The sequence below is a fragment of the Erythrolamprus reginae genome, chromosome 6 (genome assembly GCF_031021105.1).
Source record: "Erythrolamprus reginae isolate rEryReg1 chromosome 6, rEryReg1.hap1, whole genome shotgun sequence".
In the NCBI taxonomy this organism is placed as follows: Eukaryota; Metazoa; Chordata; class Lepidosauria; order Squamata; family Dipsadidae; genus Erythrolamprus; species Erythrolamprus reginae.
This window is the reverse complement of record NC_091955.1, coordinates 622,397-637,333: the sequence shown is the minus strand read 5'-3', so window position 1 is coordinate 637,333 and position 14,937 is coordinate 622,397. Positions and strand designations below refer to the sequence as shown.

Genomic DNA, 14,937 nt, shown 5'->3' with positions numbered 1-14,937 from the left:
CTTGCTTATTCAGCCCTTCTATTGTTCTAGCTAAGAGCAAAAGCTATGCTCACTATGCTCGCCTGCATGCTTAGTGTGAAATTTATTTATTTATTTATTCATTCATTCATTCATTTATTTATTGATTCATTTGATTTGTATGCTGCCCCTCTCCGTAGACTCGGGGCGGCTCGCAACAGCAATAGAACAATTCATAACAAATCTAATAATTTAAAAACATTTTAAAAACCCCATTATCAATCAGACATACATACAAACATACCATACATAAATTGTATAGGCCCGGGGGAGATATCTCAATTCCCCCATGACTGGTGGCAAAGTTGGGTTTTACGGAGTTTACGGAAGGCGAGGAGGGTGGGGGCAGTTCTAATCTCTGGGGGGAGCTTGTTCCAGAGAGTCGGGGCCGCCACAGAGAAGGCTCTTCCCCTGGGACCCGCCAAATGACATTGTTTAGACATTGTTTAGTATGCTGTATATTAAACCTGTTACTAGTTAGTTATCTTTGGACCACGTCAATCATTGTGATTACATACACAAGAATTTTGTTATAAAAAATAAAGTGCAAATCCAAGGAAGGCAGAGATTCACACCAGAAGCTGCTCAGTCAGGGAGACCAAAAAAAGGACAAAGGATTATTCCAGAAATTATCTCTCCATGTCAGTGATTTCTACAATAAAGAAGAATGATTGTTGCAAAAATGAATACGTAAATATATGCAAAGCAGCTGCATTGTCTTTCAAAGCCCAGTTAAACCTGGGTCAGATGTTCCATGGACACAAATGTTTCTTTTCAGCCTCAGCCAATTGCTTCTGACCCTTTATCGATGGACGAGAGAGATCATAGGCCCAATAATCCAAAAGATACCATTCACCAAGTGGTAACTTTGGGAGTGGAGATCAAGAAGGAACGGACGGAGAGAAGTAGCCTAGAAGAAAAGAGACATTTCCTAACAGAGAACAATTCACCAGTGGAACAGCTTGCCACCAGACGTTGTGAGTGTTCCATCACGGGAAGATTTTACGAAGAGACTGGACACAGCCATTTATCTGGAATGGTATGGGGGGGAGAGGTTGGAGTAGAAGACCTCCATGGTTCTTTCCAACTCTGTCATTCTGGTATTCTGTTAAGGGTAATAAACGTTTTGCTGAGAAACCGAAGAATCCAGGGTTCAGCCTCGAAGCTGCAGGTGGATACAAGGATAATTTTGGAATGAATCAAGGTCTTCGTGAAGGAAAAGAAGCCATCATCCTGTCTTAGGAACAGCTGATTTTGCAAACAGTCACCCAGAAAAATGTTGCTATTGCTTCACTAGCTGATAGACTGATAGCAGCCTTCCAATATCTCAGGGGTTGCCCCAAAAGAAGAAGGAGTCAAGCTCTTCTCCAAAGCACCTGAGGGTGGAACAAGAAGCAATGGGTGGAAACTAAACAAGCAGAGAAGCAAACTAGAACTAAGGAGAAAATTCCTGATAGTGAGAACAGTTGATCATTGAAACAGACATTGCCTCCAGAAGTTGTGAATGCTCCAACACTGGAAGTTTTTAAGATGTTGGATAACCATCTGTCTGAAGTAGTGTAGGGTTTCCTACCTAAGCAGGGGGTTGGACTAGAAGACCTCCAAGATCCCTTCCAACTCTGTTGTTGTTGTTGTTGTTGTTGTTATTTTGCAAACAATCATCCAGAAAAATGTTGCTATTGCTTCACCAGTTTTCCTAAGTTTCCCCAGCTGAGTGTGGAAGACATGAAGTTTGAGAAGTGAAAACCTCTGAGAGGGAGGAAAAATTATATCTTAAGAGAAATAAACAAGAGAAATTTCAGGTTGCTTTCTGGCACCAGTTTTGCATTATGTTTCGCAAGGAAACACAGCGGAGGGAGCCAATTAAGCTGAAATTTTTCATTCTGTCACAAAAGGTTTAAAGGGGCCAAACATTAAGAGACAATTAGTGAAATATCTGATGCTCCAGGTTGTTTCTAATTATCAACCTTCCTGCAGAACGAAATGAATTCTCCTATATTAAGAAAACCCTATAAAGGGGACTGTATCCTTGGCGTGGATTTGAGAACACAAGAAATGTGAACAGCAGCACCGTGTGTGTGTGTGTGTCTCTGTGTGTGTAGAAGTGGGGGGAATAAGAAAAGAAAAAATGCAGGGGCAAAAAGAACCAGTTGTTCCCAGAAAAAGACAAAAGAATCTCATCCCCTGGACTCACAACTATGTCCTTGGTCATCTCATGATGAATTGGCCTCCAGGGTTTATGAGTCTTCACAGCTGCTGTCAATTCATAATACCACTCTATGAAGCCCTAGTTAGACCCTACCTAGAGTCCTGCATCCAGTTCTGGTCACCACACTGCAAAAGAGACATTGAAACTCTAAAGAAAGTGCAGAAGAGGGCAACTAGGATGATCAGGGGACTGGAAACTAAACCATACAAAGAGAGATTGTGGGAACTGGGCATGGCCAGGCTGGTGAAAAGAAAGACCAGGGGAGTCATGATAGCAGTGTTTCAGTACCTGAGGGGCTGCCACAGAGTGGAGGTGGCCGGGCTGTTTTCCAAAGCACCAGAAAACCAAACAAGGAATAATGGATGGAAACTGTTGTGAGTGGTCCACGTCCGCTTCAGCTGGTCACAAATTCTGAGGATCGAGGCCAGTGTTCTTGGCATCTGAGTCTGAGAGTGATGAGGAGTTATAATTAGAGAGTGGTGAGAAGAGCAACCAGGGACGGTAGCACCTCCAGTTGTGGTGTTGGGTGAGTCAGAGGAGGAAAATGAATTAGAGGAAGGAGATAAATTAGAGGAAGAGCCCATGTTAGATGCCAGAGTGAGGAGAACTATGTCCAGACAAGAGTATCTGAAAATAATGGGGTCTTGGCGTTATTAGCTCTATGGAACACTTGGCCATGCCTTGTCACTATATAAGGGACAGTTTGGGGATAAGTGGGCATGGCAAACAACAGTTGCAAAAAATATGGCCCTGTGTGAGCTCCAGAGTTCAAGGAGCACTTTATGCTTTCAGATCGCTCTAACTCATGCAATTTGCATGTTCTGAAGAACTCTGGAGTCCGGTTGAATGACAGAATCACTTCAAAGGAATTTCCCAAATGAGTTTTGGCTTCTGGCCCAGGACCTGTTCTTATCTAAGAGATAATTAAGTAGGAAACACTGGGAGGATGGAGTAATTTTGAGTTGGAACTATTAACCATTTTTCACCTGAACGTTTTGTAATCAATCTATCTTTTTTCTATTATTCTTTGGGGGGGTGACTTTTAATTTGGGTTGTTTGCTTGCTGAGACAGAACAGAAACTGACCCAGGAGAGATTCAACCTGGAAATAAGGAGGAACTTTCTGACGGTGAGACTGATCCACCAGTAGAAACAGAAGTTGCCTGTGGAGGTTGTGGGAGCTCCAACACTTGAGACTTTTAAAGGGGAGACTGGACTGCCATTTGTCCAAAATGGTATAAGGACCCTTGCCTGAGCAGGGGGTTGGGCTAGATGACCTCCAAGGTCCCTTCCAACTCTAATAAATAATAATAGTAATTATCCCCCATTATCAAAGAGCACAGCTCGAGAGCAACAATGCAGAATGTATAGGGGAGTTTAATTTGGCATGAAAAATATAGAGTTTATTTTTCTTCTTTTTAAAAAAAAAAAAATTATGGGCCAAGATAGGCAACAGGGAGAATGCTAAAAGAAACCAGCACTCTCCTTCTGGTTTAGGTGAGGGGCAGGGTGATTGCTACCAAAGCCAGATGATTTAGTTATTAAATGTATACAACGATATGACAGCATAAAAATAGCCTTGTCACAGACACAGGTAATTATTCGCTGGTTATTTTTTCTGCCTTGTTGCATTTTATAAGTGCACAATATAATGGATTGAGCCTTAGTGTTTATCTTGGAGCTGCTAAAAGCACAGATTCAGTCAAAATTTTAGCTGAAATAGATCAACACAACTGCCCAAAGAAGGGGAATGCTTCTCTCCACCTGCTGTGGGGGTTTAAAAAAAGAAAATTAGGAAAATGTTTACACAATCCTACAAACTCCACACTTTTACAGATGGATCAATCGACCGGAACTGTTGCAAATGGAGTTTTAAAAGCAACATTGAAGTAGATGTGACTGATGCTTTATTTGAAAAGGGAAAGATGTGGAAATAACTAGACTGGATTCTCACAAGGCTACGAGGTTGCAGCAATTCAATAACCCTGCACAAGGAAAGTGTAACAAAAAAAAATATTATAACTTTCAGGAGCAGTAATGAAAATCACAGAAAAAAAGTGAAAAGGGGGAAAAAAGCACTTCCTGCAAAAAGACACCACTCAGATCTTTAAAATATAGCCAAGGTTTCAATGCCCCCAGTTCAAAGTAGGAGAGAACTTGATATCTGCTTTGTCAGATTATATAAAACAAAACTCCCGTGAATTGCCTGGAGGCTCCCAGTCCAGCAGCAGACAGAATAAATGTCTTTACCAAAGATGTATGTTTTGGATCATCAGATTTGGCACTTCAAAGGTGTTCTCAAATATATAGTCTCTTGATATTAAGTTACACACAGTGGAGGGTTTTTTAAATTGTGCATATGGTCTTGCACAGAGAGAGAGGGGGTGGGAGGAAGGAAGGAAAGAGTAGATGATAGATAGATAGATAGATAGATAGATAGATAGAGGATAGATAGATAGATAGATAGATAGATAGATGGATGGATGGATGGATGGATGGATGGATGGATAGATAGAGATAACTAGATAGATAGATAAATAGGGAGGGAGGGAGAGAGAGAGAAAGATGAGAGATAGGAAAGAGAGATGGAGGGAGGGAGGAATGATAGCACAACAGAATCCAGTGGACAGTTGGATTTTTAATAGCCTTGATCTTGTCACCTGCCCAAACATTAACTTCTAAACTCTTACTTTGGGTTCCTCGCAAGTGTGACTGGTGTCTTTCCTCTGGCTTGTGGCATTGAAAGACCCAGTCCTTCCATCTGCCAATCAAAGATAAGTTGAGCCTTCAAATATTTCCCCCATGTGTTTCTACTTTAAAACCCTCATTTCAGACCAAGCCATTCTGAATTTCTTCTGGTTTTAACATTAGAAAAAGACAATTAGAAACTGATGGAAATTGGTGTTTGTTTGTTTGTTTGTTTGTTTGTTTGTTTGTTTGTTTGTTTCCAAGGACCAACGCATTGGACCCATTCCAAAGCAGACACACTATGCATTTAGCACATCTACAGATCCAGGTTAATAACAGGCGATGCTCCAAAATGTTGCTTAAATTAACAGATTTGTTAATAAAAGAAAATTCCAAGCAGGGAAAGGAAGGTTTGAGGATATTTCTTCGCTCTCCTCTCTGTCGGCTACAAGATGCCCGTGAGGCTCAAACGTCTTGTAGAAACAGATGGTTTGTGGTAACAGGAGAGTCTACGGAATATTCAATTTTTTTTATTAGATATCATGGCTGGTCTTTTCTGCCAACTGTTCTGTATTATCATAATTTGTGTGCGTATCTTCAGCAGCGGCTCCTTAGGAAAACAGTAGTGCGATCTTGAGAGGCCGCGCGGGCTTCTGTATTAAATCACATCAGACCTCCGATCGCCGGAGGGCCCCTTCTTCGCTTCTGGAACATTCCTTCTGCCACCCTCTTCCCATTCCCCCAGCGGCATCGGAGCTAAGCCTCCTCATGCGGGTTTCATTCATGCACTTGGCCTTTCCAAAGGTAAAGCTAATAAAGATTACAGCCACCTGTCACTGGGTTGGATCACATCCTTGGGGTGAACATGTGCCAGATCCTTCAAAGCTTGGGTCTGTGGGGAGGATTTTCCCCCTTGAAGTTGGGAGGAGGAAGAGGAAGGACGTCCTGGCGGTAAACGATTCTACTTGGAATTATAACTCCCCATAAATATTAGAATGTCAAAACGTTAGAATTAGTATTTTGAACGCCAAATCTTGTCCAAATCTCTAAAAAAATGAAATCTAATCTCTAATGATATTTAATAATATATAATATTCTCAATAACAGAAAATAGAATATTAGAACATTCTAATCTATATTAATAAAAATGTAAATGTATGTTTGTTTGGGACGTCAAATCTCCAAAAGTTCTTCACCGATTGTTTTGAAATTTATTTATTGTTAGAGTTGAAAGGGACCATGAGGGCCATCAAGTTCAACCCCCTGCCCAAGCAGGAACCCTATAGTACACCAGTCAAGTGGCAGTTCAATCTTCTCTTTAAAATGTCCAGAGTGTTGGAGTTCACAACATCCACTGGTAGGTTGTTCCATTGGTTGATCGCTCTGACCATCAGGAAGTTCCTCCTTATCTCCATGTTGAATCTCTTCTTGGTCAGCTTCCAGCCGTTGCTCCTCGTCCGGCCCTCTGGTGGCCCTGGAGAATAAAGTGATCCCCTCCTCTCTGTGACATCCCCTCGTACACTTGTAGACTGCTATCATGTCCACTCTGGCCCTCCTTTTCTCTAGGCTATCCATGCCCAGTTCCCTCAGTCTCTCTTCGTAAGTCTTGGTTTCCAATCCCTTAATCATCTTGGTTGCTCTTTTTTGCCCCTTCTCCAGAGCTTCAATGTCTCTTTTGAAGTGTGGTGACCAGAACTGAACACAGTACTCCAAGTGTGGTCGGACCAGGGCGTAGTAGAGTGGTATTAAGACTTCCCTGGTCTTGGAGTGTATTCCCCTGTTGATGCAGCTTAGGATGGTGTTGGCTTTTTTAGCTGCTGCTAAAATTTTGACGTCATGTTGTATTCAATTACAGCCCTTTTATATACCTATATTATATAGCTGTCACATCTGTGACAGGTAAAAGCTGGTGAAAAACATAGGAGCCGTGTTTTGATTGGCTAGTGAAAAAAAAGGGAGTTGCTTGGCATGGAGACTGATGACAAACACAGGAGGTGATTGGATGCTGATAATTATTTCAACTGCTACAGGAAACTTCTCAGAACATTGGATGCTTGGGTGGAACCAAGATCTCTGCGAAGTGGGCCACTTTTTTCGTCTTTTGGCAGATGGGTCAGGCCGGTCTCTTAAAGCAGGGTGGGGGGAGAAATGTCCAGATGTCACCCTGTTTTCTAATGTTAATCCCTCCCAACTTTATTCTTCTGAATGAATTGAGCAGGGGATTTGACTAGAAGACCTCCAAGGTTGAAGCACAGCAACACGTGGCTGGGAAGGGCTGGTTTCTAATAATGGTCTAGTGTTAGAATTCCCATAAAAGTCCCATCTGAATAAAAGTCCCATCCGAATCTCTGTCAAAAATGACCAACGTTCACTTTAGTTTCTGCACCGAGATGGGAGAGCTTTAAACAGAGCGTATTTATGTTTTCTGCAAAAGTTATTTCTAGTTAAAGGGGAGTGGAACTACATCATTAGGAAATGAACTGTTTATAAAATAAATGTGTAAAATAGAAACCAAGAGTTAAGCTCCATAAATAAACCAGAATTCATAAAATCATGGCTTTCAAAGCAGGAAACTGTAACTTCCTGTAACATGATCCATAATTCCATGTTTTTGCAAGATCTTGGTCTCAATCTTCTTTTGTCTGATAAACTTTCAAGACTTTGAAAAATGCTGCTGTCTTTTTCTTCCTTCAAAGCTAAAAAATACTCTGTTCCTTCAATCTGTCTTTATAGGGATGCAGATCTATGTTTTACTGTTTACAGTTATCTGAAACTATTTATGAAACTTTTATGAAAGATTTTATGGTTTTGAACCATTTAAGACTGAATTTGAAACAGAACTGTGTACAAACGATGCACATGTGATTGCTAAAATCTAAGCTTTTATTGAAATATAAAACAGAAGAACAAGCAGAGGAACGGATGATAAAGTGAGCTAAAATCTTGGGTTATAATATACAGATGGAAGGATGGGAAAATATGTGGTTGAAAGGCTTGAAATTTACCCTGAAAGGGAACTTTTATAAAACGATGTACAGAACCATTAAAAATAAACTCTTCCAGTTTCTCCGAGAGCTCGTTTGAAGTGCGAGGCCACAAAAGTGTTTGAGGTGAAGCCAGACCAATATAGAATTAAGTGGAACAATTACTTTTGATATGAAGAAAACATATATCTAGTTGTTGATGGAATCTGCAATTGTGGTGGCTTTTGTGCAAATGCTTCTTGGTGCTGACACACACGGAATTGGGAACAGGCTGTTCAATCCCTGGTCCTTTTCATGCATAGTTTTTTGTATTGTTTGGTGCATTTGATTGATATAGATGTTTCCATATTGTCCTGCTTGCAAAGACTCGTGCTGGTTAACACTGAAAGAAAAGAACACAGAACAATTCATAAAATAGGTTCATCACCCACCAGAAAATCATTCCTGAATAGACAGATCGATACCTCTTTGCAAACAGCAAGCAAGGTGGCATTGCTCATGTCTGAGGAGAAACCTGCTCCATAGTTGGAGCTTTTTGGGGCCTATTTCTCCTCACTTGAGCTGGAGACCTTCAATGCCTGTTTTTGGGATGACTTGAGGTCAGCTGGGTCGTCCAGGACCCAAGGATGCTGGTGGAGAGAAATAGTCTTGGATGGGCGTGGATATTAAATCTTCAGAAGTAAAGAAGATCCTTCAATGACTTCGTTGATATCCCCAGTGAGGATTCCAATTGGAAGGTACCCGGGGCCTAGGGGAAGAGCCTTCTCTGTGGTGACCCCAGCCCTATGGAATGAGCTCCCCTCTGAAATCCTTTCAACCCAGGATTGAAAGTCTAGTCTCGTAGGGTCTTCTGTTTCGAGTGGAGGAGTGAAGGGCTCTTCTGCTGAACTATCTCTGGACATTTTCAAGGATGTTGATGTCCGAGATGTGATATGGGTTCCAGACAGATGAGCAGTAGTCTAGAATGGGCCTGGCAAAAGTCTTGTAAGCTCTGGTGAGTGGAGTGAGATTGCTGGAGCAGAAACTATGTAGGATCAGATTAATCACTCCTGAAGCCTTTTTTGGTGATATTATTGCAGTGGGCTTTGGCACTTAAGTCATTAGATATTAATATTCCAAGGTCTTTTACTGAGTGGGTTTTTTTTGTGAGCTTTTGTTTATTCCGTTTATATTGGAGTGTCGGATTCTTTTTGCCGATGTGGAGGGTGGAGCATTTGCTGGTTGATATTTGAAGTTGCCAGGTGTTAGACCAATCTGAGACAAGGTCAAGGTCTTTCTGGAGATGCTTGCAAGATGCGTGTGAAAGGGAGACCAGGATGTGGGGAGTTCATGGTCCTCTTGAAATCATAAAAGAGACCCAAGTGAGCAACTGAATATCAAGAGCAGATCTGGCTAGAAGAACGTCAACCTTTCACTCATGAAATTTAAGAGGCACAAACAAGTCTAGTTTTTCTCCTTATTCATACTTGGCTTCACTTTTTAGTACATTGTGCTGTTCACCTTTCATTTCCTGGATGCATTAACTAAATAAATCAGAGAATATCAGTTGACAGGATCACCTGAATTTTTGCCAAATTATACACCAACGAGCAGTTTGCAAGACGCTATTAACAAAGAACTTAACACCTTGACATTGTTCATTGTAGTGTGAAATTAGACTGAAGCAGGAAGCTGCTCCTTTCACCTTCATTAACTGGGGGCTGTTTTTCCTTTCGGAGGAATCTCCTGAACCCATCAAAAGTTAAATGAAACTCATCGTGGTTTCAATCACACAAATTAACCCACAGTTAAAGATGAACCGATCAATGTCCACACCAGATACTGGGCCCCCGGAGAAGCAAACGGGGGGTGGGGGGGAAACAGGCTGGGAGAATCATTTGTTGCTGAAGAATAAAAGCATTTTGATCCTTTTAAAGCCATGTGCTCTAATAATCTACGTGATCAATGCTGATGGCTGCAGTGCGTCTCTGCTCATTGTTTCTGGTGTTTTGTCCCGGGAGTTTATTGCACTTGTTGCCACCTCAGTTCCGGGGCCTTTGTTCCCCCTCGGCTCTTTCAGCTCCACGTCCCAACCGCTGTCGGCTGCTCTTCACTCTCCTGGAGGGGATTTTATTGGAGATTGATTTTTAAGAGGGTGTTTATGATTTGATCAGCGCTGCAGGTCTTTTCTTTCAGCTCCCTGTAATTGGTTTAGCCTCCGCATGCTTCACAATGCGAAGGACAATTTGTGTTTCCATTCTTTCTTACTTTCGGTTACTTTGATTTGGAAAGCATATTTATTTATTTATTTATTTATTTATTTTGTCCAATGCACAATACATATTGAAGAGGATAGACATGAGTTATTATATATAAAGAAAGGATATAAAAGTCCAATACACAATGAGGGTTTTAGTGGGTATATATCAATATACACATAGTAAAATACATGATGAAGGTTATAGAGGAGATACTCATAGTAAAATATATCTAAGAAATAATAGAAAAGAAGATATAGGAATAGAATATATCAATGAAAGAATAGAAGAAGAGATATAGGAATAGAGGAAAGGTATATAGGAGATATAGGAGAGCAATAGGACAGGGGACGGAAGGCACTCTAGTGCACTTGTACTCGCCCCTTACTGACCTCTTAGGAATCTGGATAGGTCAACCGTAGATAATCTAAGGGTAAAGTGTTGGGGGTTTGGGGATGACACTATGGAGTCCGGTAATGAGTTCCACGCTTCGACAACTCGGTTACTGAAGTCATATTTTTTACTGTCAAGTTTGGAGCGGTTAATATAAAGTTTAAATCTGTTGTGTGCTCTTGTGTTGTTGTGGTTGAAGCTGAAGTAGTCACCGACAGGCAGGACGTTGCAGCATATGATCTTGTGGGCAATACTTAGATCTTGTTTAAGGCGTCTAAGTTCTAAACTTTCTAGGCCCAGGATTGAAAGTCTAGTCTCATAGGGTATTCTATTTCGAGTGGAGGAGTGAAGGGCTCTTCTGGTGAAGTATCTTTGGACATTTTCAAGGGTGTTAATGTCTGAGATGCGATATGGGTTCCAAACAGATGAGCTGTATTCGAGGATGGGTCTGGCAAAAGTTTTGTAAGCTCCAACTCCTGTGAAAGAAGGGCCTGGGGGGGTGGGATTCACAACTAGAGACACCCTGGGGTTAAAGGAAGAAGACTGGGGCTCTGAGATGCTCCCCCTAGAAGACTGGTGGAGAACTTTGGAGAGAGGGAGGGGGGAGACAGAGAGACACAGAGAGAGAGAGAGACAGAGAGAAAGAGAGAGAGGGAGAGACAGAGAGAGACAAAAAGAGAGAATAGAGAGGGGGGAAATAGAGACAGGGACAGAGAGACAGAGACAGAAAGAGAGAGAGACCAAAAGAGAGAGAGAGGCAGAAAGAGAGAGAAAGAGAGAGAGAGAATAGAGATAGAGACACACAGAGAGAGACAGAAACAAAGAGAGACAGAAACAAAGAGAGAGAGCTAGAGAGAGAGAATAGAGGCAGAGAGAGAGAAAAAGAGATGGAGAGAGAGAGGGAAAAAGGCAGAAAGACACACACACACACACACACACACACACAGAGAGAGAGAGAGAGAGAGATTCACATCACTCCAGTTCTTCCCACCTACACAAGATAGCGGACATGTCAGAATCAGCCTATCAACCACTGGCCAAGGCCCAAGGGTATGTGGTAAGTAGCCAAAAACAATGGCACAAGGACTGCCCAATACTTTGGAAAATGTGCCTCAAGGTGGACACTTAGCCCAGCCTGGGCAGCCCAAAGTTGAGAAATGTCATTTTAGAAACAAAATAAGGGGAGACATTGATCTGGTCTAAGTTGACAATGATGGACCCTGATGTTCTCAGCCAGTGACTGGTGGGTCACCTTCATGCTGGGCCAAGCAGATGGTGATGTTCCAGATGATACTTTCAGTCTTACTCATTTCTTCTGAGGATAACCAATCAAGATTCCTGGAAGTCTCTTTTTCCCAGGCAGCCTTTGAAGTTGCTGAAGTTCTGGAATGAGAGGCAACACCTCCTGCTCCACAGTCGCACCTTTGTTGATTAAGCCTATTAAAAACATTTGCACAGTGTCCTTTTAGAAAAATACGCACATTGCATAACATACCTTTGTGTCCCTCCAGGTCTGTGAAAAGAGGCAGACAATATAGGAACCCGATTCCAGGATAGCTGAACATCTGGATAATGGCATTGGAGATGAGTTTATTTTGAGCCGTGTGCATGAGATGTATGGAGACTACAATAAACCCATATTAGAGGGTTAAGTTAAAATAATAACTAGAAATTGAGTTTGGGCTGAATTTTTCAAGCGTGCGCTTCGGTATGAATGTAACATAAATATATATTGAACATCACCGAAAACCCCCTTGGCAAACCACTTTAAGGGTCTTAGGCCAGGCTGTTAATAAATTGGGGAAAGTATCTCTTTTCCCCCTTGGAATTATCTTTCCATCAGGGTGGAAAGTTAATATATCAGTCAGCCCAACCGAATGCCAAGGAATCTTTGCTGCTGCTTCTCAAAATAGAGGAAAGTCGGAGGCCTGTGTTTGATTTACGCCCATTGAGGTTTGATCTGAGTCCTCTGCAGTTTTTCCAAAGCTTTTGGGGTTGAGAGCTCATCCATCACGTTCCCTGGAGGAGACACAGTGGGTGACGTGGAGGGGAGATTGAAAGCAACCCAAGGACCTGGCTTTGGACTTGGTCTCATGGCTTCTAGTTTGGAGAGTTTATTTATTTTTATTATTTGTTTTTGTCAAGTACATATCGGAAGTATACAAGGATATAGCAATGTTTATATACACGATATTGAATAGAATAGAATAGAATTTTATTGGCCACGTGTGATTGGACACACAAGGAATTTGTCTTTCTTGGTACTAATAATACAGAAACCTTAGAACAGGGGACGGTAGGTATACTGGTGCACTTATGCAGGCCCCTTACTGACCTCTTAGGAATCGGGAGAGGTCAACAGTGGACAGTTTAAGGGGAAAGTTTTGGGGGTAGTGAGCTCCATGCATTAACTACTCGGTTGCTAAAGTCGTATTTCCTATAGTCCAGTTTGGAGCAGTTTACTTTGAGTTTGTATCTGTTGTGTGCTCTTGTGTTGTTGTGGTTGAAGCTGAAGTAGTCATTGACAGGAAGGACGTTGTAGGAGATGATTTTATGGGCTGTGCTTAGGTCATGTTTAAGGCAACATAGCCTCTTGGACAGAGGAAAGGACTTGCGCATGGCTGTAGCTACAAATTTGAAATTAAGGTTAATTCATCAAAAATTGTATTTCACCAAAGAATGTATCCAAAAGGATGGACAACATTTTTTTTTAAATGCTGTAGATATAAGAAAAGTAAGAACTTACTGGCCAGGCAATATTTATGTGTGAGGGTGTGATTGTATTGATTAGTTTAAAGGGTTTTTATTGTTATTAATATTTGACTTGACTTTCTATGGTATTGTTTTATTGTTGTAAGCCGCCCTGAGTCCTGAGGGATTGGGCAGCATATAAGTCAGATAGATAGATAGATAGATAGATAGATAGATAGATAGATAGATAGACAGACAGACAGACAGACAGACAGACAGACAGACAGACAGACAGACAGACAGACAGACAGACAGACAGACACAGAGATCGAACCCAACAACCCTCTTGATTCTGAATTGAACCTCCCAAAATTCTCCAGGTATGATGGGGACTGTATATAAAATAAACCAAGAATGTTTGGTTACATGTATTAGAACACTATTGCTTTAAGGGCTAGTGTTACGGATGGCCACAAGAGGGAGCCAGAAGCGTGATTCTCTCTCTCGGCTATTTCTGTTTTGTCTATGTGACTATGCCGTAGTAAGAACTGTGGGTTTAAATGATGGTTTATGTATTTGTAAGCTGGAAAAGTAAGCTTGTGGTATTGTACATTTTTAGACATGTATTGACTGATTTAACTGTGTATGGCTAGGAATGTTTTTGACAAAGACATTTGTTTATTTATTAATTGGACTTGTATGCCGTCCCTCTCCATGCATATTTGCTAAAGTAAATAATATTTTATACACTTAATGTATCTGGATTGTATTACTGAATTATTACTTGTATCTCTGGACTATCAGCTGGATATATGCAAGAGTCTTCGGAGAGGGGCGGCATAAAAATCTAATTAATAATAATAATAATAATAGTAATAATAATAGTAATAATAGTAATAATAATACATTATTATTACTATTATTATTATTATTATTATTAAAGACCTCCACGTTTCCTCTGTGTACGTGTATCTTTGACCACTCAGAAGAGATAACTCTGCCCACTCCTTAACAGCCATCGCTGAACATTTGGGAATCTGAGCTTCAGAGAAAGCGGAAATAGTCTCTCCCATCACTGTGGACAGGTTGTCTTTTATCCCGTCATCGTTATATTTGTTTTTGCTAATTAGCGACTGTCAGATCTGCTACATGGATAACGCGAAGGTGGCCAGGAAGGTGGGAATTTCCAGAGGTTTGTTTTAGGTATTTGATTTCCATCGAGCTTTGACACTGAGTTATGTCATTGTTTTCACTTCCTTCCCCTTGCAGATGACAGGCAATCCCTTCCTCGGCTGGGCTTAACGTAGGAAAACAGGCAAAAGTTCAACCAAACAGAAAGCAAACCCAAAGACGGTGTCGTCAGTAGGGAAGGAGACTCAACCCTCTCCCCCCTCCAGAGGAGATGCAGACCAAAGGTTCTCCAGTTGTCAGGTGCAAAAGCCCTGGTCCTCCTGTGACATCACAGGTAAACCTCTGAAAACGCTAGACTTCCATCAGGAGAACAAAGTCTCCAAAACCTTTGGGGGCGCAAAGCTTAGGAGGTGATTGTGGACCTGACCTACTGCTAGGGAGAAAATTGACTGGAATCCCTAAGAATAAGCTTATTATAGAAAAGCAACAAACAAACAAGCATTTGATGATGTGTGTCAAAGTCCCATCGTAGTCAATTTGCAGGAATAATTTAGGCCACTGCCGAGCATTGGGAGCCAAAACCTGAT

The 14,937-nt window shown here is 41.4% G+C and overlaps 1 protein-coding gene across 1 annotated transcript in view; it reads left to right on the top strand.

Moving 5' to 3' along the window:
• The window catches only part of SEMA3D (semaphorin 3D), a 125,647-nt gene extending 111,113 nt beyond the window's left edge, over positions 1-14,534 (top strand). Inside the window, exon 18 of the mRNA XM_070754939.1 lies at positions 14,489-14,534. Within this exon, the coding sequence (XP_070611040.1) occupies positions 14,489-14,521 (33 nt within the window). The 3' untranslated portion in view covers positions 14,522-14,534. The remainder of the gene's footprint in view (positions 1-14,488) is intronic.
• Positions 14,535-14,937: the final 403 nt, after the last annotated feature.